Source organism: Drosophila bipectinata, chromosome XL (assembly GCF_030179905.1).
Source record: "Drosophila bipectinata strain 14024-0381.07 chromosome XL, DbipHiC1v2, whole genome shotgun sequence".
In the NCBI taxonomy this organism is placed as follows: domain Eukaryota; kingdom Metazoa; phylum Arthropoda; class Insecta; order Diptera; family Drosophilidae; genus Drosophila; species Drosophila bipectinata.
This window is the reverse complement of record NC_091734.1, coordinates 3,239,584-3,264,975: the sequence shown is the minus strand read 5'-3', so window position 1 is coordinate 3,264,975 and position 25,392 is coordinate 3,239,584. Positions and strand designations below refer to the sequence as shown.

Genomic DNA, 25,392 nt, shown 5'->3' with positions numbered 1-25,392 from the left:
GGCATCCCTTTTTAGGATCCTCTGCGAAATAGCCAAGATATTTGCCAAAAACTGAAGAAAAACCGAATTCGCACTTTTCCAAGGGGAACCCCTAGGATTTTTGGCAAAAATCGCGCCAAAATTTTGTTTGGAGGATTTTAGGAATCCTTGGATGCAGATCGACGGCGAAAGGATCCCTGATTCCTAAATGGCATCCCTTTTTAGGATCCTCTGCGAAATAGCCAAGATATTCGCCAAAAACTGAGGAAAACCGAATTCGCACTTTTCCAAGGGGAACCCCTAGGATTTTTGAAAAAAATCGGGCCAAAATTTTTTTTGCAGGGTTTTTGGGAATCCTTGGATGCAGATCGACGGCGAAAGGATCCCTGATTCCTAAATGGCATCCCTTTTTAGGATCCTCTGCGAAATAGCCAAGATATTCGCCAAAAACTGAGGAAAAACCGAATTCGCACTTTTCCAAGGGGAACCCCTAGGATTTTTGGAAAAAATCGGGACAAAATTTTTTTTGCAGGGTTTTTGGGAATCTTTGGATGCAGATCGACGGCGAAAGGATCCCTGATTCCTAAATGGCATTCCTTTTTAGGATCCTCTGCGAAATAGCCAAGATATTTGCCAAAAACTGAGGATAAACCGAATTCGCACTTTTCCAAGGGGAACCCCTAGGATTTTTGGCAAAAATCGCGCCAAAATTTTGTTTGGAGGATTTTAGGAATCCTTGGATGCAGATCGACGGCGAAAGGATCCCTGATTCCTAAATGGCATCCCTTTTTAGGATCCTCTGCGAAATAGCCAAGATATTCGCCAAAAACTGAGGAAAAACCGAATTCGCACTTTTCCAAGGGGAACCCCTAGGATTTTTGGAAAAAATCGGCACAAAATTTTTTTTGCAGGGTTTTTGGGAATCTTTGGATGCAGATCGACGGCGAAAGGATCCCTGATTCCTAAATGGCATCCCTTTTTAGGATCCTCTGCGAAATAGCCAAGATATTTGCCAAAAACTGAGGATAAACCGAATTCGCACTTTTCCAAGGGGAACCCCTAGGATTTTTGGAAAAAATCGGGCCAAAATTTTTTTTTGAGGATTTTAGGAATTCTTGGATGCAGATCGACGGCGAAAGGATCCCTGATTCCTAAATGGCATCCCTTTTTAGGATCCTCTGCGAAATAGCCAAGATATTTGCCAAAAACTGAGGAAAAACCGAATTCGCACTTTTCCAAGGGGAACCCCTAGGATTTTTGGAAAAAATCGGGCCAAAATTTTTTTTGCAGGGTTTTTGGGAATCCTTGGATGCAGATCGACGGCGAAAGGATCCCTGATTCCTAAATGGCATCCCTTTTTAGGATCCTCTGCGAAATAGCCAAGATATTCGCCAAAAACTGAGGAAAAACCGAATTCGCACTTTTCCAAGGGGAACCCCTAGGATTTTTGGAAAAAATCGGGCCAAAATTTTTTTTTGAGGATTTTAGGAATCCTTTGATGCAGATCGACGGCGAAAGGATCCCTGATTCCTAAATGGCATCCCTTTTTAGGATCCGGTGCGAAATAGCCAAGATATTCGCCAAAAACTGAGGATAAACCGAATTCGCACTTTTCCAAGGGGAACCCCTAGGATTTTTGGAAAAAATCGGGCCAAAATTTTTTTTTGAGGATTTTAGGAATCCTTTGATGCAGATCGACGGCGAAAGGATCCCTGATTCCTAAATGGCATCCCTTTTTACGATCCGGTGCGAAATAGCCAAGATATTCGCCAAAAACTGAGGAAAAACCGAATTCGCACTTTTCCAAGGGGAACCCCTAGGATTTTTGGAAAAAATCGGGCCAAAATTTTTTTTGGAGGATTTTAGGAATTCTTGGATGCAGATCGACGGCGAAAGGATCCCTGATTCCTAAATGGCATCCCTTTTTAGGATCCGGTGCGAAATAGCCAAGATATTCGCCAAAAACTGAGGAAAAACCGAATTCGCACTTTTCCAAGGGGAACCCCTAGGATTTTTGGAAAAAATCGGGCCAAAATTTTTTTTGCAGGGTTTTTGGGAATCCTTGGATGCAGATCGACGGCGAAAGGATCCCTGATTCCTAAATGGCATCCCTTTTTAGGATCCTCTGCGAAATAGCCAAGATATTCGCCAAAAACTGAGGAAAAACCGAATTCGCACTTTTCCAAGGGGAACCCCTAGGATTTTTGGAAAAAATCGGGGCAAAATTTTTTTTTGAGGATTTTAGGAATTCTTGGATGCAGATCGACGGCGAAAGGATCCCTGATTCCTAAATGGCATCCCTTTTTAGGATCCTCTGCGAAATATCCAAGATATTCGCCAAAAACTGAGGAAAAACCGAATTCGCACTTTTCCAAGGGGAACCCCTAGGATTTTTGGAAAAAATCGGGCAAAATTTTTTTTTTGAGGATTTTAGGAATTCTTGGATGCAGATCGACGGCGAAAGGATCCCTGATTCCTAAATGGCATCCCTTTTTACGATCCGGTGCGAAATAGCCAAGATATTCGCCAAAAACTGAGGAAAAACCGAATTCGCACTTTTCCAAGGGGAACCCCTAGGATTTTTGGAAAAAATCGGGCCAACATTTTTTTTGGAGGATTTTAGGAATTCTTGGATGCAGATCGACGGCGAAAGGATCCCTGATTCCTAAATGGCATCCCTTTTTAGGATCCGGTGCGAAATAGCCAAGATATTCGCCAAAAACTGAGGAAAAACCGAATTCGCACTTTTCCAATGGGAACCCCTAGGATTTTTGGCAAAAATCGGGGAAAAATTTTTTTTTGAGGATTTTAGGAATTCTTGGATGCAGATCGACGGCGAAAGGATCCCTGATTCCTAAATGGCATCCCTTTTTAGGATCCTCTGCGAAATAGCCAAGATATTCGCCAAAAACTGAGGAAAAACCGAATTCGCACTTTTCCAAGGGGAACCCCTAGGATTTTTGGAAAAAATCGGGCAAAAATTTTTTTTTGAGGATTTTAGGAATTCTTGGATGCAGATCGACGGCGAAAGGATCCCTGATTCCTAAATGGCATCCCTTTTTAGGATCCTCTGCGAAATAGCCAAGATATTCGCCAAAAACTGAAGAAAAACCGAATTCGCACTTTTCCAAGGGGAACCCCTAGGATTTTTGGCAAAAATCGGGCAAAATTTTTTTTTTGAGGATTTTAGGAATTCTTGGATGCAGATCGACGGCGAAAGGATCCCTGATTCCTAAATGGCATCCCTTTTTACGATCCGGTGCGAAATAGCCAAGATATTCGCCAAAAACTGAGGAAAAACCGAATTCGCACTTTTCCAAGGGGAACCCCTAGGATTTTTGGAAAAAATCGGGCCAAAATTTTTTTTGGAGGATTTTAGGAATTCTTGGATGCAGATCGACGGCGAAAGGATCCCTGATTCCTAAATGGCATCCCGTTTTTCGATCCGGTGCGAAATAGCCAAGATATTCGCCAAAAACTGAGGAAAAACCGAATTCGCACTTTTCCAAGGGGAGCCCCTAGGATTTTTCGAAAGGATATTTAGATCGAAGGATATTTATGTCCTGATTGCAAAATGGTATCGCTTTTAAAAATCCGTTCAGAAATGACCAAGATATGAGCTTTGGAAAATCCGCCTTAGCGCCCATGACTCGGCGCCAATTGTTTGAAATTCGTATGGAACGAAATCTGAAGTACCAGGCGAACAGAAATCAGCAGAAAGTGGCCGAAGTCAAGCAGTGCAAGCAGTTTCACCTCCCCCTCGCCCTAGCTTCGCCAGAAAAATTACACAATTGTCCCTTCACCGGCCACATGGACTTCACATTCCCATGCAAGTTTCCCATGTCAGACTTAATTGTTAGGACTATAAATAGTTGCCCCACCGTCTTCTTATTATGTTTCCTGCATTTTGTATACGTTTTACTTCACTTAATGATGTTTTTATAATCCTAAATTAACAGTTTTGTTACTTAATTAAAATAAATATTAAATATATACAGGTAGAGACATGTGAAGGGTTAACTTTCGTATTTTGCAAAGAAACGGTACTATTGCCATGATAGCCAATCCCAGCCTCCCAATTTGGGATCCACAACGGTGATTTGCACCTAATGATGGCAAAACCAAAGTGGCACCCGTTGATTTTCTGCGCGTGTCACGAAATGGGGCTCTCGTGAGCGAAAATGTATGGGGACGGCATGTCGTGCTCAGCTCGCGTGCCAAGTGCCGTTCTAAATCACTCCCGCTCTCCCATCACTGTTGCAGCCATATCTGTCTACCTATCCCCCTCTAATAATGATGGGTAGCAGCATCCCATTCCCCCCCATGGAGTATGATGCTGCGATCCCAATTCCATAAGGGTCAATGGGGGGGTAGAGTGCCACCACAAAGGGGGGGTTTCTCCCTTTCCCACACATGGCTAGCTCAGAAAAATTGATCTGAACTGCTTGCACTGCTTGAAATTGGCCACCTTCTGCTGATTTCTGTTCGCCTGGTACTTCATATTTGCTCCCATACGAATTTCGAGAAATTTTTGCCGCGAGGTGGCCGCCAAGACGGATCTTTCCGAGCTCATAACTTGGTCATTTCTGAATGGATTTTTAAAAGCGATACCATTTTGCAATCAGGACATGAATATCCTTCGATCTGCATCAAAATATTTTAAAAATCGAACAAAAAAATTTGGGCCGATTTTCGCAAAAAATCATGATGTTACCCCTGTCAAAAATTGCGAAAATCGAGTCGAATTTTTTTGATCGATTTTGCGAATCTTTTGATGCAGATCGAAGGATATTGATGTCCTGATTTAGAAATGCTATCCTGTTCCTTGATCGGTTTAGAAATGGCCGAGATATACGCTATATACAAAACACGAAATTGAAAAATCGGAACCCATATTTGGCAATATTGGAATTGGTAACATCCTGGCCATTTCCTAGCCGATTCGCAAACGGAATTCCAATATAAAATCCAGAACTAATATCCTCCGACCCTTCATTATCCCCAGGATACTTTTAGGTCCTTCAAAAACCTAAACGGATTTTAAAAAGAAAAGTATTTTTGTAATCAGGACATCAATATCCTTCGATCTGCATTAAAAAAAAAGTTTTTTAAAAAAATTCCAAAATATACACCATTTAGGTTAAAATTATACTTTTTCTTTATTGAATGATCTCATTATTAGTTTAATTATAATTTTATTAATTATTTTCGACATTCGTGTGTACCTAGAGTCCAGTTTAATGCTAAATACCGGACATTAATTCCGATTTCAGAATTTGGGAGTGGTTTTTTATGCCAGTTTGGAATATTTAAATCATAAAGCGTACTACTTTGTACCCTCAACCACTTGGGACATGAGCCGTGTGGGCCTAAAAGTCAAAGACTGATCTAACGGTTACAGATACACTCATACACATCCAATATCCATATATATATATATATATATTCTTATGCCATAAAGTCCATTTTGATAATCTCTGGCGATGTTATGCGGCATTTTGAAGACTTAGTCCCTAAATTCTAGTATTATCCGATCCAAGAATTGGGCATTCCTATGGACCCCTGGCATTGGGCCAACTGTTGTTGTTGCTGTTGTTTTTATTGGAGGGGTTACGGGGGTCATGCCCTTAAGGCTCCCTAAACTACTAAGAGCACGGCTACCGAAGACTCGCCATCACACCAGCCATGGAAAGGTTAATAGGGGTCTGCTTTCTTTAGATTCGATTTCCTTAAAAAAAAAAACTGAATCCTTTTACATCCTTGATTCTACTTTTTTGTGGCTGTGTTGGAGAGTCCTTTCGATCACCGTGGCTCTGTACACCAAAAAAAAACATCTAACAGACCTCACCTTACATTCATGCGTTATTTTGCTGTTTTTTCTCTTTTTTTTTTACTCTTAGACCACTGGCTTAATGCTTAAATGCTTACATACGATGGAGTACCTGTGTCTGGGCTTATCCGGACATTAAAGGGGCGTGGCAGGAGCAGAACGGGATGGAGGTTCAGGATTCAAGAGCATGGACTTAGTGATTCTTTAGATATGATATGATATGAGAGGGGGAAAAAGGGCCGCTGCCTCAGCCGTACACCATTTCTTAAAAAAAAAACGTATATATTTATCGGCGATCGCTGGGATCCCTGATGGATCCTTGACGTCTCCTCTCCATTAGACGAAGATGAACTGCGCATGGTTGCACTTCTTGGGCGGTCCGACGGTCAGACGTAGCCACTTGCCCCGGCACGAGGGCGCCGGCAACGCGGTCCAGCGCGTCGTACGCCCGGCCAGCCCCTCGCCCCGACAATGGTAGCTGGGCGCCGGCGTGGGCGTAACCGTTGACGGGGGCGTGACCGGTATGGGATTGCGCGGCTTGCGGGGATTCCGCCGCTCCTGACGCTGATGTCGGTACTCGAAACTCTCATTACTTCCCGTGTCCAGAGTATTCTGCAGGTCATCTTGCTCCTCCGGCTCATTGTCCTGCTCCTCGTCGTCCTCCTCCTTGTTGTTGCTGTCGTCACTGCTGCCGCTGCTGCTGCTGCTCTCCTCCCCATCCTCGACGGGCTCACTGGGCAAGGGGGCGTGGCTGGGGGCAGGCGGTTTGGCGGTGGTGGAGCTGGCAATCGAGTCCTGAATAAAAGCCTCCAGGTCGCAACGAACCGTAATGCGATCACCTGCGGATGAATTGCAATAAAAAATATTACATTTTTATTAAAAAATATTTAAGTAATGGGGATACAACAAAATAAATAATAAAATTCCAAAAGAAAAACGGCTTAATTGCAAATTCCTACAAAAAGTAAATATGTGAAAAAGAGGTATTTAACAAAAATGGTTTAAAATGGTGGGTTTATTACAAAAAAGTGGTTTAAAAGATAAATTTTTTTTATTAAAAAATATGTATATTTACATATAATAATTTACAGAACTAAAATCCACCATATTTATTAAATAATTCGTTGATAAAGGATTTTAAAATGAACCAGAAAGGATAGCTATCGTCGATAACAAATTTGTTTGCCTACTTTTTGGCTTTTACCTTGCAAAGTTATATTTTAAAACAAAAAATAGTAAAATATCCTGTTTTTTTTTTTTTACAAAATTAACATAAATCTCTTAAATAAAAAACCAGAAAAACTCACCTTCCAACATGAGATTATATGGCGGCAATTTATGACAGGCCTTGGAAGACTTTATGACTTCAAATTCCACACAGTATCTGAAAAGAGAGAAACAAAAGAAATAATTTAAATTAGATTTGGAAAACTTTTTAAAGTCCTGTTTGGGAGGACCAGTAAAGGATTTATGAAATTGAAAATCAGTGCTAGCATATCTTGCTTTATGAATTAACCATCCGCATCAATTCATAATTTCCATTTTCTGTTCGGCAGATTCAATCGTTTGTGCGCCCATTCATCCTTTCGGGTCGCTCCTTTGATTATGCATGTCCTTGGGGCGACGCCTCATTAGAGGACTTTGGCCCTGGCCCTGGCCCTGGCCAGGACAGGACAGGACACAGCCAGATGGTCTGGTCATTCACTTGTTAAATATTGTAATTATTGTGATTCTGTGCTCCACCAAAGACTTCATGGCTGGTTGAGACAGGGCAACTTGATTTGTGCAATTGTGCGCACTGAAAGGACTAGTAGGAGAGTGGATGGGTGGAAGTGGGTGGTGAGAGTGGGCAATGGGACTTCAAAGGACCCAAGAAAATTCTCCAATTCTCTATTAAGCCTAACAATTTCCGTTTCCGCTAAGCAACAAAAAAAAAAAAAAACATGGCATGAGGAAAGTAAGAGAAAAAAAAAATACAAATCGAACTGACAAGTGGCAGAGTCTGTCTGAGTGTGAGTGTGTGTGTTTGGGTGTGTGTGTGCGTGTCTGTGTATGTGTCTGACAGCTGTCAAGGTGTTGACAACGGAAATTGCGTCGGAAATTTCAAAAGTGCCTGACATTTTGGGGGCATTTTTGATTTTAACCCCAAATCCCGAAGCCGGAAACCCAAGCCACTTAACCAACAAATCTGAAAAGATGAAGGATATACATCTACATATACATCTATATACCATATAGATGGCTGATCCATTGATGGTGCCAAATTAGCTGTATGAAAAGGAAATGAAATTGAAAAACGCAAAGAGCAATCGTAGGGGAAACCGAATTATTATTAAAAAAGGGGCGAGTTTTTCCAAATACACACCCAAAAAAAAAAAAAGTAAACCAGCTGACAGCCTAATTAAGTCCTGGCAAACCGAAAAAGGACCCTCTGCGCCAAGGCAATAAAGGTAAATTGAAAAAATTAATGTAAATAAACAGGCGCCGCCGCCGCCACCGTTCACCGCCAAGTAATAAAAATAAACAAGGCCATGCACAAAACTCGAGGACCAAAAACATAATTAAAGACAAGCAATGGTCGGTCGGTCGGTCGGTCGGTCGTCCTGGCAGGTCCTTGAAGGCAAAGTCTCAGTCTGGACCGCCGCCCACCATCTCGGCTGGCCATCATAAAATAAAAAGCAATTGTTATGCTTGGCTTGCGGTGTATGAAGGAATATAGGCAGCTTATATTACTTTTTTTTTACTTTTTTCAACAAAAAAATCCTTGAAATCCTTGCTGGCTGGGATGGTTAATGATTAACGGCTCAAAGATGAAAAAAATATATAACCAGAATATTTAATTTATTAACTGATTATTAAAGCCCAGTTCATTTCAAATAAATAATTCAATTACAAGTCATATATCAAAACGAATACTTAATAGACACTTGAAAAAATGTATCCTTTTGAGCGTAAATCCAACTATTACTGTCACATCAACAGTTTAGCATCGTTTTTCACTCTTTCGCCGCCAGTCGAGTGGCATTAAAAATTCACAATTACATTAAGCATTTTATTTACAAGCGAACGGGGGGCTTGTGTTTTTATGCGCCAGCCCGGGCTGATGATTTAATTCATTATTATGGGTCCTGGGTGGGGTCTTGAGATGCATTAATTATGAGAGTACAGGTTGAAGAAGTAAGGAAGGCAGTAATGCTGAAGTTTCTCGACTATATGATACCCAGTACATACCACTCTTTAGCTCGCAATCTCCTTAGGATTTATAATATTTATAACCCTAATATACCCTTGAACTCTCTTAGTACCAGGTATTCAAAACTTTTCTTAGCTTTCTAAAGTTTAATACAGAAAAGGTCAAAGTTCTTTGAGTAAAATGCTTTAAAAGTTAAGTAAGATTTTGCTTAGCTGAAACTCTGCTTTAATGTTTCTTTTTAATTAATTTATTTCCCTAAAAAAAAGGTAGAATCCTAATTGGCTTGTATCGAATTTCAGGCTCTCCATTAAACCAACTCCTGACCACAATGGCTTATTTTTGGCTGGCCAACAAATTGTGGCCAAAAACACGACAAGGTCTCGGAAAAGTCATTTTCTTGTCAAATATTTTGCCACTTCAAAGGCCAACAACTGTCAACAGCAATAGAAGTAGAAGAAGGAAAACAAAAAAACAACCAGTATCAGCATACAGGCACTTAAAAAAGTATTTGCACTCGTTTATATGAAAGTCAAACAAAAGCAAAGCCAAAAGATGAAGTAAGCGCCGTTCCAGCTGCGCTAAAAATAATTGCTCGACAAAGTTGCCTCACAGCTGGGTGGCCGCCACCGCCATCGACTTCCGCTGCCCTTTCGACCCTTACTGTTGGCCATGTTTGACCCGACCCCCTGCTGCCACGGGCCCAGCTTGTGTGACCACCAATCGCCAGGCCCTCACCCCGCTTAGTGTATTCCATTTGCCTACCGGAAACCAAAACGACGGTGACGACAACGGCCAGGCGACATTGCAATTTGGTTTTGGATCAGTACACCGAAAAAAAAACGGGGGGGTGTATTTAATTTTAAGCAAAGAGACCTGTTAACAGGGCGTATGAGTAATAGTAAGTCCCTTCAGGGCGTACAACAGTGCGTATGCTTAATAAAATTACTCATACGCACTGTTGTCAAAGGATTTTTTATTTTTTTTTTTTAGTGTACTTTCCAGGGGAATTCTATGTCTTGGACTTGGCTTTGGTCTTGGAATTACTCACGGACCAGGTCCTTGGTCCTGGCCAGAAAGGAAGCACTTTGCGGCGCTTGAGTGAGTCGCCTCCAAAGGGAAATGTTAAAGGGACGACCACGACCACAACGATGGACGCTATTCGTTGTTTTTGTTGTGGTTACTTGTTGTCAACCTTATCCATCACCCATTCAACTCCCTCCATCCCCCGTCCTCCATCCATATCCCCCATTCCATCTCCTTTCGTCGCCAAAATCCCTGCTTTCTTGCTTTTTAATGATGATTGAGCGGCGAAGGCAGCTCCGGCAGCTCCACAGACCTTGTTGCATACTTGGTCAATGCAAAAGCGGATTTGGCCAGAGGTCCTGCAGACTCTGTCTTGGAGGGCTATAATGGTTGGCTCTAAAGGCCAGCTGGACGGGGTGGCTGGTGGTGGACGGTCGGTTGGGTGGGTGGCGCTTCTCTGGCGGGATTACTGTGACAGTTTCGCTTCGTTGGACACCGCGCGGCGAAGCTTTGTGCAAATAAAACCGTCGGCATGTAGATTAGACCTTCGCTCTCTTTCTATTATCTAGCCCTGTCTCTTTCCGATTCTCCAGCACTTTATGCTCCTTGTTATCCCACTCACTCTATCCATTTCGCAGAAATAATTGATATGAACAGTGTTCTTTGGGGAAGAGCCGAGGAGGAAAGCGAGGAAAGGCCAGAGGTGATTATATTTTCCACGGCCATTCGTTATACGATTAAAAATAGAAAATATTCAAAAGGGAAGAGAGGGGAAGAGGGAAAAGGAGCAATAGATGGAAAGATAAAAGCCAAAAAGAGAAATGGTTAAATATGGTGAAAGTGATTATGATGGCTAAAAAAATGCAATGACTAGGATACAAAAATAAACCAAGTGCATTGAAGAAAACGCCAGAAGCTCAATTATGAATAGAAGGATTCCATAAAAAATAGGACATAATACAAGGACATAATGCAAGGATTATAAAGACTAAAGCTAAATCATATAATTCTTGTTTTTCTGCCTCATTTGAATGGCTGAAATTATTTTGGAAAACATTTATTCACTCAAAGGCATCTCGCTCGAAGTTGGCCAAAGTGCAGTGTGTCCTTGCCAGGACGAAGCTCGGCTCAATGGGGCATTTTATTTTTTTTTGCCATTTAACCATTTCATTCGGCCTCTTTTTTTTTTTTTTAGATGCTTAGCCTTGTCCTGGAATCTTCAGCTAACTCCAGCCCCCAGCCCCCAGCCCCCAGCTGCCCGCCCGCCATTAAGTGCATAATTCAATTTGTAAAGCCGCCAAAGCAGAGTAGAGCCTCTAAGGTAAAGGGGACGACTCTCATTCAAGAAGGATAAGGCCCGGAGGGGTGGTGAGCTGGCAGATACTTTGAGTGCCTAAAAGTATGCAAAGCAGCCGCAGACGGACAAACGTTGAAATCCAGAAATCCGACAGCGGAGCAGAGTCGAAAAGAAAAGCTTGCCTGCATAGATCAAGGGCCATAAAAGGTTGGCCAAGGAGTAGGGGTGGGGCAGCCAGCCAGCTAAAGGCTCAAGGATAGAAATGGGGGGGGCCCCCATGTATAATGAAAATAAAGTAGCAGCTTTAACGCATTTTTATGGCTCTTATTCCACTGTCAACTGTATGCAACCGTGAGGTAAACAAAAACAGAGTACGCGATAAATGCGAATGTATTTTCCTTTATTTTTGTTTTTTTTTTACCTTTTCCAAGGAGCAAAATGGAGCCAGGACCCAGGTACCTGGACCCAGAACTCAGGAAGCACCTGCTATGCAAATGAGATGGGGTTGGGGTGGAGTTTCCACCAACGAAATCGTAAAATCTGTCAATTCGCAGACCCATTGTCTTCAATTTCTAGAGGCTAGCAATCAAGAAAGAACTCAGGGCCGGATTTCGGTTAAAAAAATACTTGGAAGTATACTAATATTGGAAGTTGTTTAAACGCTAGAATCCTTGAAATATTGAAAAAAGCCATGAAACTTCGACGGCGAAAGGATCCCTGATTCCTAAATGGCATCCTCAGCCAAAAACTGAGGAAAAACCGAATTCGCACTTTTCCTAGGGGTACCCCTAGGATTTTTAGCAAAAATCGGGGCAAAATTTTTTTTGGAGGATTTTAGGAATCCTGGGATGCAGATCGACGGCGAAAGGATCTCTGATTCCTAAATGGCATCCCTTTTTAAGATCCGATGCGAAATAGCCAAGATATTCGCCAAAAACTGAGGAAAACCCGAATTCGCACTTTTCCTAGGGGTACCCCTAGGATTTTTGGCAAAAATCGGGCCAAAATTTTTTTTGGAGGATTTTAGGAATTCTTGGATGCAGATCGACGGCGAAAGGATCCCTGATTCCTAAATGGCATCCCTCTTTACGATCCGATGCGAAATAGCCAAGATATTCGCCAAAAACTGAGGAAAAACCGAATTCGCCCTTTTCCTAGGGGTACCCCTAGGATTTTTGGCAAAAATCGGGGCAAAATTTTTTTTGGAGGATTTTAGGAATCTTTGGATGCAGATTGACGGCGAAAGGATCCCTGATTCCTAAATGGCATCCCTCTTTACGATCCGGTATGAAATAGCCAAGATATTCGCCAAAAACTGAGGAAAAACCGAATTCGGCCTTTTCCTAGGGGTACCCCTAGGATTTTTGGCAAAAATCGGGGCAAAATTTTTTTTGGAGGATTTTAGGAATCCTTGGATGCAGATGACGGCGAAAGGATCCCTGATTCCTAAATGGCATCCCTCTTTACGATCCGATGCGAAATAGCCAAGATATTCGCCAAAAACTGAGGAAAATCCGAATTCGCACTTTTCCTAGGGGTACCCCTAGGATTTTTGGCAAAAATCGGGGCAAAATTTTTTTTGGAGGATTTTAGGAATCCTGGGATGCAGATCGACGGCGAAAGGATCTCTGATTCCTAAATGGCATCCCTTTTTACGAAATAGCCAAGATATTCGCCAAAAACTGAGGAAAACCCGAATTCGCACTTTTCCTAGGGGTACCCCTAGGATTTTTGGCAAAAATCGGAGCAAAATTTTTTTTGGAGGATTTTAGGAATCCTTGGATGCAGATGACGGCGAAAGGATCCCTGATTCCTAAATGGCATCCCTCTTTACGATCCGATGCGAAATAGCCAAGATATTCGCCAAAAACTGAGGAAAATCCGAATTCGCACTTTTCCTAGGGGTACCCCTAGGATTTTTGGCAAAAATCGGGAAAAAATTTTTTTTGGAGGATTTTAGGAAAACTTGGATGCAGATCGACGGCGAAAGGATCCCTGATTCCTAAATGGCATCCCTTTTTCGGATCCGGTATGAAATAGCCAAGATATTCGCCAAAAACTGAGGAAAAACCGAATTCGCACTTTTCCTAGGGGTACCCCTAGGATTTTTGGCAAAAATCGGGGCAAAATTTTTTTTGGAGGATTTTAGGAATCCTTGGATGCAGATTGACGGCGAAAGGATCCCTGATTCCTAAATGGCATCCCTTTTTACGATCCGGTATGAAATAGCCAAGATATTCGCCAAAAACTGAGGAAAACCCGAATTCGCACTTTTCCTAGGGGTACCCCTAAGATTTTTGGCAAAAATCGGGGCAAAATTTTTTTTGGAGTATTTTAGGAATCCTTGGATGCAGATCGACGGCGAAAGGATCCCTGATTCCTAAATGGCATCTCTTTTTACGATCCGATGCGAAATGTCCAAGATATTCGCCAAAAACTGAGGAAAAACCGAATTCGCACTTTTCCTAGGATTTTTGGCAAAAATCGGGCCATAATCCGAAATCAAGAGAATTCAGATAGGCTAAATGATCTAGAGGTGGCCGTTCTTCTTAAAACATCGATTCTGCTGTTAGATTTTGTCTTGGAATCATCGATGTTTCTTCTCATATATATTTTTATATCGATAGGTACTATCCTCACTAAGAGTCTCATCACTATTAAGCTCACTGGGTGTATCATCTCTATGGTTATTGGAATAAGCTCATCTCTCTTTAAAGAGTAGAGAAAAATCTAAGGTCTGCTCCGGTTTAGGTTTTTTTAAGATCAAAATAATTAGGAATTGTAGATTCAGTTCGTACGATAACATTATAAAAACCAATTTTAAGGGACGAAATAAAATTAAATAAACCATGTCTTAAAATAAATTTATTTATGCCATTATAACTAAAACATAATAACAATTAAAAGGTCTTCATATGACGCTTTGGACGAGAATCGATTTTAAAGCGTGAGACTTTAGTATGGCTCACTCTGGTACATTGGCTTTTAATGAGTAGATATTGATTCTACCCATCGCTCTCGTTTCCCGCCTTTAAATAAAGCAGCCCATCTCTGTCTAAAAAAGAGATGGGGGGTCTCTAGTCCGTCCCTGGTTAGTTTGCGATTCTTCGGTGGCTTTGTTTGCTCGCTCGCGCTCGTCTGCCGGCAAATTTATGCGGTCCAGGCTAATCCTCATGGGGATTTCTGTTTAAAAACGTTTTATTGTTGCGCCCACGTAGTAGGCGCAGACAGTGGGTGGCTGTGGGCGTGGCACACACGTCGCCTACTTTACGGCTGTCGACTGCAGATTTCCCAGTTGCCTTGTAAATTTATCGCATTAAAAAAAAAAAGTGTGAATTTTCAACAACGTTGTTTCAACTCCTCCACCCCCACCCAGTAGAACATTTCTTGGCATTTTCCTTTTCTTTTCTTCTTGTTGTTCGCCTTTTTAATTTCTTTTTTCCGGGCACGCCCCCTTTTCTGTGGACCGCCTCACGTGCCGCTTGACACTGTCATTATGTAAATTAAATTGTGGCGAATTATTGTTTTTATTCTTATTTTGTCGGTTATTCGGTTATTCAGGGTTCTTGTGTTGGCTTTCGCTTTCGCCCCTCCTTGCCATCCCATACCCATACCTTTCTCCAATTTCCTTAATTTATTTATATTTATATTTATTTATTTTTTTTGCCTTTGCTTTCATCTTGTTTTGCTTTCGTTTATTGTTATTGTTTGCTATTTCCATTGTTGTCCGAGTGTATAATTCATAATTTGCGGTCTTGTTACCATCCTTCGCCAACACCCACCGTTACCGCCTCTCATATCTGCTGACAAAGCAATAAAAGTTTCTCCGGCCAAGTTAACAAATCACCGGAGAGGCCAGCCAAGGGGGCGTGGCACCTGCTGATGGGCGGGGATCTTAACTAAATCAGTGAATGGTTTCAAGTAAATAAAAGGAATAATGAAGTTCTGGGCATCGAGAAGGCAAATCTATTTGAATAAGAAGGGCTTAGTTACTTAGCTTAATTAATTTTGTAAAAAAATTGTATACTTTTTATCGATAAATGTAACCTAACCTATAAATCTAACCTAACCTAAAAACCTAACCTAACCTAGAAACCAAACCTAACCTATAAACCGAACCTAACCTAACCTAACCTAAATGAAAAAAAAAAAAAATTGTATAGTTTTTATCGATAAATCGAACCTAACCTAACCTATAAATCTAACCTAACCTAACCTATAAACCAAACCTAACCTAGAAACCTAACCTAACCTAAAATAAATCGCTCACATGCTTCTGTGTATGTGAATGTATGAAGCACACACCAAGCTTCTTCAGAAACTGAAAAACAAAACACTTTCAGTAACAATATGAACGTCAGAGGAATAAGATGCTCTCTCTGGTGCCTGTCCCAAGAAACTTTTGCGTCTTTTTTAAAAATAAGCATTGTATGAAATGAGTAGTCTATATGTTATGTATTATATGATTAGACCTATTGGATTTAATCGGTAAAATATTTACAAAAAAGCTACAATTCTCTTTAATTTATAATGAAAATTCCCAATTCAAATTCCTCAACACCCTCACCTATACAATTTATTTCAATATAAGCCCCCCAAGCGACTACAATTTCCTCAAAGCACTTAAATGACGATCCATAACGCTTTCCTGGCCATTCGTCAAATTGTCATATTTACTGATGTGGCTATCCATTCGGCTTATGGCTTAGTACTTGGTATTCGTTGGCCCCTCCTCCCCCGAAAGGCAAACTGATGGAAACTGTCATCGATCCGTTTCAATTAGCAGGCAACAGTTCCAAGGAAATTGGCCTGCCTTTGGCCCTTTTCCCCCGTTTGGCTTAGTGTCTAGTGTCAGTTAAGTTCTTCTTCTCGTCTTCGTCCTGTGCTTCGTCCTGGCTCTGGTCGTTATCCTCTGCTCTGACCTCCCATCAACCACTAGACTCTTAATTAAGCCTTCAAGTAACAGACAAGACTCAAATACACAAATTTGGCTAACAGTTTGGGACAGTTTCTGAAGGAAATATTATTTTTAAACAAGGCCTGTGGGAAGTTCATATTAAAAAAAATTAGAACAAATTCACAAGGTAGAGATTCCTTCTTCGCCATAAAAACAAAATATCACAATATCTTAAATTGCGTATTTAATTTAATTTTATTTTGTAGACAGCGGAGAGGCAAGAGAATCAAAAAACAACAAAAGAAAAACGCATCATAATAAACGACTTTTGATGGAACACTTAAAAAAAAAGAAGGCGGAGGAGGTTTATATCTATATATGTATAAAAACCAAAAGAAAAGGGACCTAGAGGTGGTCAGCCTCGAAGGGAAAGCGTTTCGGTCAAAAGTCGGCACGTGATTGATGTGCGTTTATTGTGGCATTCGTAATGGCCAACAAAAATGTGTTCGACAGATTTTTCTTAGATACCCTATGAACAAAAAATGAGGGATACCAGACCATAGGAAAAGGTCTACACTAGACTTATATACACGTATTAAATTAAAGTTTTCTCACAAAACTACTTAGGCTTTTAAGCTGGATTTGAAAAATTTTGCAAGTTTTTCCCTAAGGTATGTTTCATTTGGAAACATAAGAAGAACAACAACAAAATACAAGAAACAAACAAACCGCAAAGTGAAAGTTAGCGAAAGCAGGACTTTCCTTTGTCTTGGTTTGTTTGTTCCCTCGGCTTGTGTTTGGCCCTCGCCTGGCCACACCACCAATAGGACATCAAGGACACTTAAGGACATGTCGCAGACACTTGGTAAGTAAGCCGTCCCAACCCCCCCATACCTCACTCTTTAATAAACCTGGCCAAGCAAATCATAAAAATCAAAAGAAAGCTTCATGGGGGGGAAGAAAAATAAGAAGAAATTCGAAAGAATTAACAACGCGTCAAATCAGGACAAGCTTAGAACAGTTTTATGCGATCCTTCCACTTTTATGAAGGACTTTTATTGCCTGCGTTTATGTTTTTCCTTTCCCGACATTCCCTTTTTATATATTTTTATTCCTTTCCTTTGATTTTCTTTCCTTTTGCCTTCGACATGAAATTATTTTGCATGTCGCGCACCATAAAAACTCAAGCGTCTAGCAAATTTGGGGCTAAAACCTTCTTTAGACTCCACAGGCCGGAGGTTGCAACTTTTCCCATAAAACCCACAGATAATCCCAGGCCCCGGACCATCTGTGACCAAATTAGAGGATTTCTAGGGATTATACCGATTCCGGGCGATCGGTTTTGGCCAAGACGTTTATGTTTTACGACAGGGACTGGTGGTCGTCAGCGTTTGATGTTAGAGAATTTGGAGTCAATTATAAGAGTGGACAAAATTTTAAAAAAAATATCGCAAACTCCAAACAGCTTCAGAAAGACAGACTTTAGCAAATTTTGAAAAATATCAAGCGATGGCCGATCAGTTTAACAATTTGCGTCAGAAGAATAAATCCATTATAAGAATTTGGATGTTAGGGATGTTAGAGAATTTGGAATATCTTAGAGATTATAAGAGTGAAAAAAATTTTAGAAAAATATCACCAGAGTTTGGAAAGTTTTAAAACAATTTAAAAACGAACAGCTTCAGAAAGTGTTTGGAAAATGTTAAAAAACATCAAGCGATGGCCGATCAGTTTAACAATTTACGTTAGAAGAATGAATCCATTATAAGGATGTAGAGATGCTAGAGAATTTAGAATACCTTAGAGATTATAAGAGTTAACAAAATTTTAAAAAAAATATCGCAAACTGCTAACAGCTTTAGACAGACTTTAGCAAATTTTGAAAAATATCAAGTGATGTTTAACAAGTTTAACAATTTGCGGCAGAAGAATGAATCCATTATAAGGATGTAGAGATGCTAGAGAATTTAGAATACCTTAGAGATTATAAGAGTGGACAAAATTAAAAAAAATATCGCAATATCCGAAAAGCTTCAGAAAGACAATTTATCAATTTGCGGCAGAAGAATAAATCCATTATAAGAATTTGGATGTTAGAGAATTTGGAGTCAATTATAACAGTGGACAAGTTTAATTTGATGTATATATGCTAGAGAATTTGGAATACCTTAGACATTATAAGAGTGGACAAAATTAAAAAAAAAATATCGCAATATCCGAACAGTTTGAGAAAGACAGAGTTTGGGAAATTTAAAAAAATATCAAGCGATGGAAAATATCAAATGAAAAAAAGAACCAAGCGAAATCCATTACAAGAGCTTCCAAAGTTATAAATCCCATTTTAATATTTTAGTTTTCTTCAAAAATATGGTTACGACAAATACCGTACTTGTTTCCGCGTTGCCTCCCAATACTGGACTGGACACTTCACGAAGAAGTGACAGGCACCCTGTGGGATCAGCTGGCGAAAGGCATTTTGAGAAATGCCGATACCTTAAGCTTACGGTATATCGAAATAAAGTGTTCCATCACTATCGTTCACTGGCACGCCTGAGCTTCACTCCGTGTCAGGGAGTCAACGAGAGCAGATCTCTAATAGCGGCTGATATTGAAAATGCAATGGTCTACGAAATTAGATAGGGCCCTAAGCAAGTGTTGCTTAAAATAATAAATATTTATTTATCGGTATGACGAGCTGGTTATTGGGCTGATGCTTCGGGTAGCCAAATTTGGAAGGATTACTGGACCATCCGCTGAAACACAGAGGCAGGCACTAAATACACTGAGTGAAAAAAAATAAAAGTAGGTGGGCGGCGGCGTTCGAAATTAATGAATTAGGAGTCAATTATAAGAGTGGACAATATTTAAAAAAATATCGCAAGAAAGACAGAGTTTGAAAAATAAAATAACCAACATCAAAATGGTCAGCCAATAATTCACTGCAGAAAATAACATTTATTATAAGAGATAGGAAAAAAAAGGATCGCACTATGGCCGACATTATTTATATTTTAAACAGCCTACAAACAAAACATGTAAACACTAAGGTGCGGAAAATAGAAACCGCCGCAACCGCTGGAGCTTTTGAAAGCTTTTAATAGTAAAAGGGTTTCAAAAGTGCAAAGGCAATCAAATCAATAATTCGCTGCAGAGGCAAACGTCCATTCTTCATTTATTATAAAAGTTTTGGAAAATAACAAACGTCCACGACTCCACAAGTACCAGTTGAGTACAGGAAGAATTTTTATAATAATTCTTCAATTTTAGGAGCGGAACGGGATACAAATTATGACTTCTGCTCAATGCGGATGAAATAATGCCCGCCAATTACTCTTTGGATAGCCTGGGAAGAGATTCCCTAATGATAAAGCCTAGAAATGTGTTAAAGGTTGAAAAATTTTCCATGCGAATTCAAAAAAAGGACATGCTGCGACACAACATCCAGATATATCAAAAAAAATTTTTACAAATAATAAGACTCGATTAGAGAAAATAAATTAAAATAACACGTTTTTTTTTTTAAAAATACAGCACACGGAGAGTATACTCACTCGTGATCGCGGTTGTGCTTGTAGGAGTCGTGGTAGCGCATGCGCAGATTCCGGCGGATGTCGCTACTGTCGTTGGCGTGCCGATTGTGGGAGAGCGCAGCCGGAAGCAGTAATGCCATTTCTGCAAAACAACGGAAACGGATGCTGGTATTAACAAAAGCAGATAGTTCTCAACTTTTCATAAAAAAAAAAGTTATTTTAAATTATATTATAAAACAAAAATATTTTTTAAAATATTGTAGGAATATTTATATATATTATTATATATAAACAGCAAATTAAATCGAAACCAAAAAAAAGAAAATAAATCTTAAAACTAGATGACGCTTGGGCGAGCTCCGGATCGAACTGCGTCTTGCTGGGTGGAAGCGTCTTCCTTTTATTCCCAAAAATCAGCTGACTTCTACAAAGCTAACAGCTGATGGACTTTTGGGATTTTTGTCAATTCGAATGGTCACACTTTTAAGCTAAAAAAGCTTCAATTTCATATAAAATTATAGTTTCTTACTAGGTTTTGAATAAAAGCCATAAAAACACAACTAAATAAGAGTATTTTTTTGTATATGGTTTTTTTTAAGTATAATTCTTATTCTTGTAGAGTAGGACCATGTTTTTATAATAGGATTATGGATATATTATCTTTCTTTTTTATTAAAATTATTTATTATAGATATCATACCAATTAGTAATCATATGTTTAGTTTTTAAAAAGCTCTTAAAACTCTGCCATTTTGTGGATTAGTGTGGCATCCCTTTTTTTCTGTAAAATACCGCATTACTTGGTGTGCCCGTATTTTTTGGTGAGCGATCAGTTTGGCGCCATTTTCGTAAAAGCCCAAAGGTACAAAGCCAAGAATAAAGTCTCCGGAATCTCCGGAATAGATGGCCATTGCTTTTCCATTCAGAGACGTCATATTATGTCGCTACGTAAGCTGCTCATTCAGTCAGTTTCAGTCGGCTTGTAATCAATGTTAGGAAACAGTAGATAGAGGACGCATTCTAAATTATTGTTATTTTGTGACGGCCCAGTTTTTGGAAAAAAAAAATATTACAAAAAAAATAGAAATCCACAAAAGCAAAATTGCAACTTCTGTATGAGAGCTTGATTCACTATTGCAACCAACGAGGAGCGAGGAGGAGCGCACCAGATCGGTGTCCAGAGGACCAGGGACCGGAGGTCCAAGGACGTCCCAACCACACTCCATACCTATGCTGGGTAATCTGCCATTGTTGGAGTTCGCTGACCGCGGCGACGGTCTCCAGCTGAACAACGGTAATCATAACGGCAACGGTGACCATGGCCATGGTAACGGGCATATGGATAATGGTGCAGCCCGTCAATGGCGTCAGGCCGTAAACCATGTCCTCCAGCGTCCCCTGAACGAGCGCGGCCGTTTCCGGGATAGAGACGGCTATGGTGAACGGGTGCGAGAACGAGAACGGAATCGTGAGAATCAGCGCGACAGAGAACGATATCGTCAGCGGGAAAGAGAACGAGCCAGGGAGCTGGATCTGAATAGGGACCGGAACCGTGGAACCGACGGCGATCGCCGACGGGAAGGATCCAGTGCCACGGCCAGTGAACGCGAAAGGCAGATCAGTCTGGAGCGACGGGCGTCGGACGAGCTATCCGGCCGTTTGGCAGCAACGGCGGCCAACGCCATACCGGCCGTACGGCGTCTGGTTAAGGAATTGCAAGTGATGGAAACCGATCCACCGGAAAACACCTGGGCCCGTCCCAAGTCCATGAGCAATCTACTGAAATGGCGGGCCAAGATCCGGGGCCCCGAGGGCAGTCCCTACGAGAACGGTATCTTCGAACTGGCACTCAGCTTCCCGGTGGCATATCCGTTCGAGGCGCCCATCGTTCGCTTCACCACGCCCCTCTACCACTGCAACGTCAACGCCCTGGGCTACATCTGTGTGGATGTCCTCGATGAGCAGCAGTGCTGGTCACCTGGCCTGACGGTCGACAAGTTGCTATTGTCGCTATCGGCACTACTGAACGATGCCGATCCACTAACGGCCTACAATACGGAGGCAGCCGGGCTGTATCTGAAGGATCGGGAGCAGTACGACAGCATTGCCCGATCTTGGACCCAACGTCATGCCATGGACGTGCCATGGGACTGAGATATGGCCACGAAAATGAATATAACAATAATAATGGTGATGGCAGCGGTGTCGGTGATGATACAAATAATAATAATAATAATGATGATGAGAATGGTGGTGATGATGCGGATGATGGTGATGGCAGTAGTTGCAATGGTGAAGACTGTGGCAGGAGCAGCAGGAGTAGCAGCAGCACCGGTCGTGAAGCGTGGAGCCGAGACAGTTTTGGACAAGGTTTCGAATGTGATTGAAATAGAATTTTGGAATAAAAATGATGGTGTCCTCTGTTCAAAATGCACAGTGAAGAAATCGTAGAGTTTGTTTTTATTTCTGGGCGGGAATATCCTTTCTTTCAGGTACATCCACCCACTCACATATGTGAGCCACTCCTGGCACCACCAACTTATGCAAATTTAACGAGCCAAGTGCTAAACCGCTGGAGGGTTTCTCCCCCAACCCCCACCATTTGCATAATCAAATGCCATATTGTGGGTCTCGTCCTTTTCAAGGTCCTTGTGCCGCAGGCAGGGTTTTCTTTTTTTTAATAATTTAAATATTTTAATTTTTATCCGAAATTAGATTGTTGCCTCATGACTTAAAGTTGATAAATTTTGATGCACTTGCTGGGCAATTATTTTTATAGCCATGTTGTGTGGTGTTTTGGGCCAAAGACTAAGCGCACGTGTGCCAAATGTCGCAAAAAAAAAAAAAGAAATCCTGGCAACCAACCGACCGGAAAACTTCCCCAAAAATGTTTGGGGTGTGCATCTGGGGGAGGTTGGGTTGCTAAATTATGTAGATGGCAATTACCGCAGAGTTCTTCGAACTGTAGCGGGGATTTCACGCGGGGTCACCCCACCAGGATCATGCACATTTTATGGCCAAAGCCCTCTGCCATCCACGGCACTGGCTCCTTAACTTTTGTCCTTGCTTTAATGCCGTTTACCTGTCTTTAGCTTTTACCTTTTGGCCCTTTACCGGGCCACGCCCCCTTTCGCCTTTTGTTTACCTTAATTATTGCTCATGTGTTCCCCCCCCCTAAAGACACACACACACTGCTGAGACACAGTTGCCTTGTTTGTTAGCAATTAAGTTGGAATTAGAAAATTTTTAATAGCATACTTAAGGGCGCACCGCACTGACACATTCCGTTTCAGTTTCCGTATCCGTATCCGCATCCGCATCCTGTGAGCCTTCAGCAAATTGAATTTGTCTTGTCTAACAAAAGTTGTATTCAATGTTTGCAAGGATCTACAAGGATATGAGGCTCTTTTCAGACGAAAGTGTGCGGTTCAAAGTTCACGAAGAAAAAAAGGATATAAATTAATTATGATTATGGTTCTGGTTCTGGCTGAGACGATCTATAATCGTAAAAGATTATGTCTTTTTGGGAAAAGGATATATATAAGGTTTGGTATGAAATCTATTTTTAAACGATCTATTTAACTTATTATCCTTTTCATTCCTCATATTATTTATTAATAATTATTGTATAAATCATTTCATATCCTTGCAAGGTCCTGTAAATGCCAAGGCCACCAAGATCGGACATCCTGCGGCCTTCTGTCTCACGGCTATTTAAAAGGCAAACACACACACACTCTCCCGCAGACAGACTGGCTCCTTTGGAGGACCTTCAGCGAGAGAAGGGTAAGTGCCAAAAACAATAAACAGCTTAAGCGCATTATGAGCTTTAAACACAACCCACCCACCCACACACTCAGACAGACAAACACACCCACCTACCAGACACTCCAGGCCAGGCAGCTTTAATTAACATTTACGAAGCACCTTAAACAAGGATATAAATACACAAGCCCCTGTACACATATATACATATCCATAATTCCACAGTTATCCTTCCGAATAGGTCAACTAATTATAGGAATGGTGGCTCTGTGAGTAGTGGAGTATTTATTTTATTTTGGCTCTGACAGGACAATTGAAATTAGCGCTGAAATACAGGACTGATTAGTGATTACATATTAATATTTAATCGCTTGCCATTCAAACGAATATCCAAATTGCATATTCATTGAAAATGTTGGCAAATACCAGCAATTAATTTTCAAATATTGTGTTTATGCTTTTGGCGGTTTCCTGATTATGTTTCCAATTAAATATATAATTAGATAGAGGGATAGAGATTTTTTTGATTGATGTAGGGGGACGGGGATCCCCTGATTATATTGCCAGTTTTGTTCCGATAATTATTATAGTATTTAATTTCATTAAAAATATGTCACGACTTTAAGGACATCCAACAATGTATCCATCCTTTAGCTTGCAGTTGGCAGCAGCTCTATTCTCTTGGCCAGCATGCGGTTAAATAATATTTTAATGACAGCAATCAAAGTTTTAATTAAACGCTTAAAGACTTCCACACACATGTGTGCTTAAAAAAAACAAAAAATTAAATAGAAAAAAAAAATGGGAAACCGGAAGGCGAAACTAAAACCAAACAAAAGTGGGTTGTGTTGGGTGGGTTGTGCTGGTCTCAGGTCCTGATTCTGGTTCTGATTCTGGTTGTGTGGAAAGGCACGTCCATGGCTAATGGAGCGCAGGCGTCCCAAAACATAAACAAAAACTTTCGCAGCGATATTTTAATAGTTTTCTCCCCCACCCTTAAACTCCTTCCTCCTCCTCCTGCCAGGGTCTTTGTGTTTGTAAGCCGGCGGTGACACTTAGCCAAATATAATATGGCTTTTATGTCAGCCACTTGCAGAAAATTGCTTTGGCTACAGCCGAAGAGCCAAAGCTAGGTGGTATGGTGGTGGTAGGTGGTGGTAGGTGGTGGTGTCGAGGGTCTATGACATTTTTTTGTCGCCAACGCTTTAGCACTACCACCCCATATTTTCCACCCACTTCTGCAGCTTTCTTTCACGTACTCGGTCTTTCTTGTTTGGAGTTTGGCAGATCCGTTTTTGCTCTGCCTTTTGCCCGTGCAGATGTCAGTGCACTGAAAAAAATTCATATTTAATAGCAATATTCAAATATTTAAGCCATGTCCCTACACAGTTTCAGTTCTTTTAAATTTCAGGCATTTTTTACTTAAAAACACGAAGGAAATTATGCTGAAGCTTTAAATATTGCATTTTTATGGCCTTAAGTATCGGGTATGCATAGCCTTATTATCCTTTAATCAAGGACATCAACCGAAACTATTGTATTTTCGCAGCGTGCATGCAAAAAGGCAATTTAAAAAAGTTTCCACTTGCAGCAGACAGCCCAAAAACAATGGACCAACGGACTACAGCACCAGGACCTCGACCAGGATCACAAAAAAACACACACACACACAGGCACGCACACAAAAAAACCAGGATAGCTGAAGCTGAAACTGAAGCGCGACTCGGACCGGACCCGGGGACCAGCTGAAGCTAGAGCTGGAGCTGGAGCTGGAGTGCATCCAGAGGTCTTTGATGTCCCTGTCAGTCTACTTAGTTTGGTTTAGGTGCAAAGCTTTTTGCCTCCGATTCCTTCTGTGTCATGTCCGCTGCTGCTGGT

General features: G+C 41.0%; 1 protein-coding gene across 2 annotated transcripts in view; it reads right to left on the bottom strand.

The window, feature by feature from the left end:
* Positions 1-5,223: 5,223 nt before the first annotated feature.
* Positions 5,224-25,392, bottom strand: part of vex (somatomedin B and thrombospondin type 1 domain containing protein vexed) — an 88,791-nt gene continuing 68,622 nt past the window's right edge. For both annotated transcript variants that reach the window (XM_017234221.3, XM_017234220.3), the window contains exons 4-6: positions 19,771-19,891; positions 7,117-7,193; positions 5,224-6,648 (exon numbers count right to left, since the gene is read on the bottom strand). In XM_017234221.3, coding sequence (XP_017089710.2) covers positions 6,146-6,648; positions 7,117-7,193; positions 19,771-19,891 — 701 coding nt within the window. In that variant the 3' untranslated portion in view covers positions 5,224-6,145. The remainder of the gene's footprint in view (positions 6,649-7,116; positions 7,194-19,770; positions 19,892-25,392) is intronic.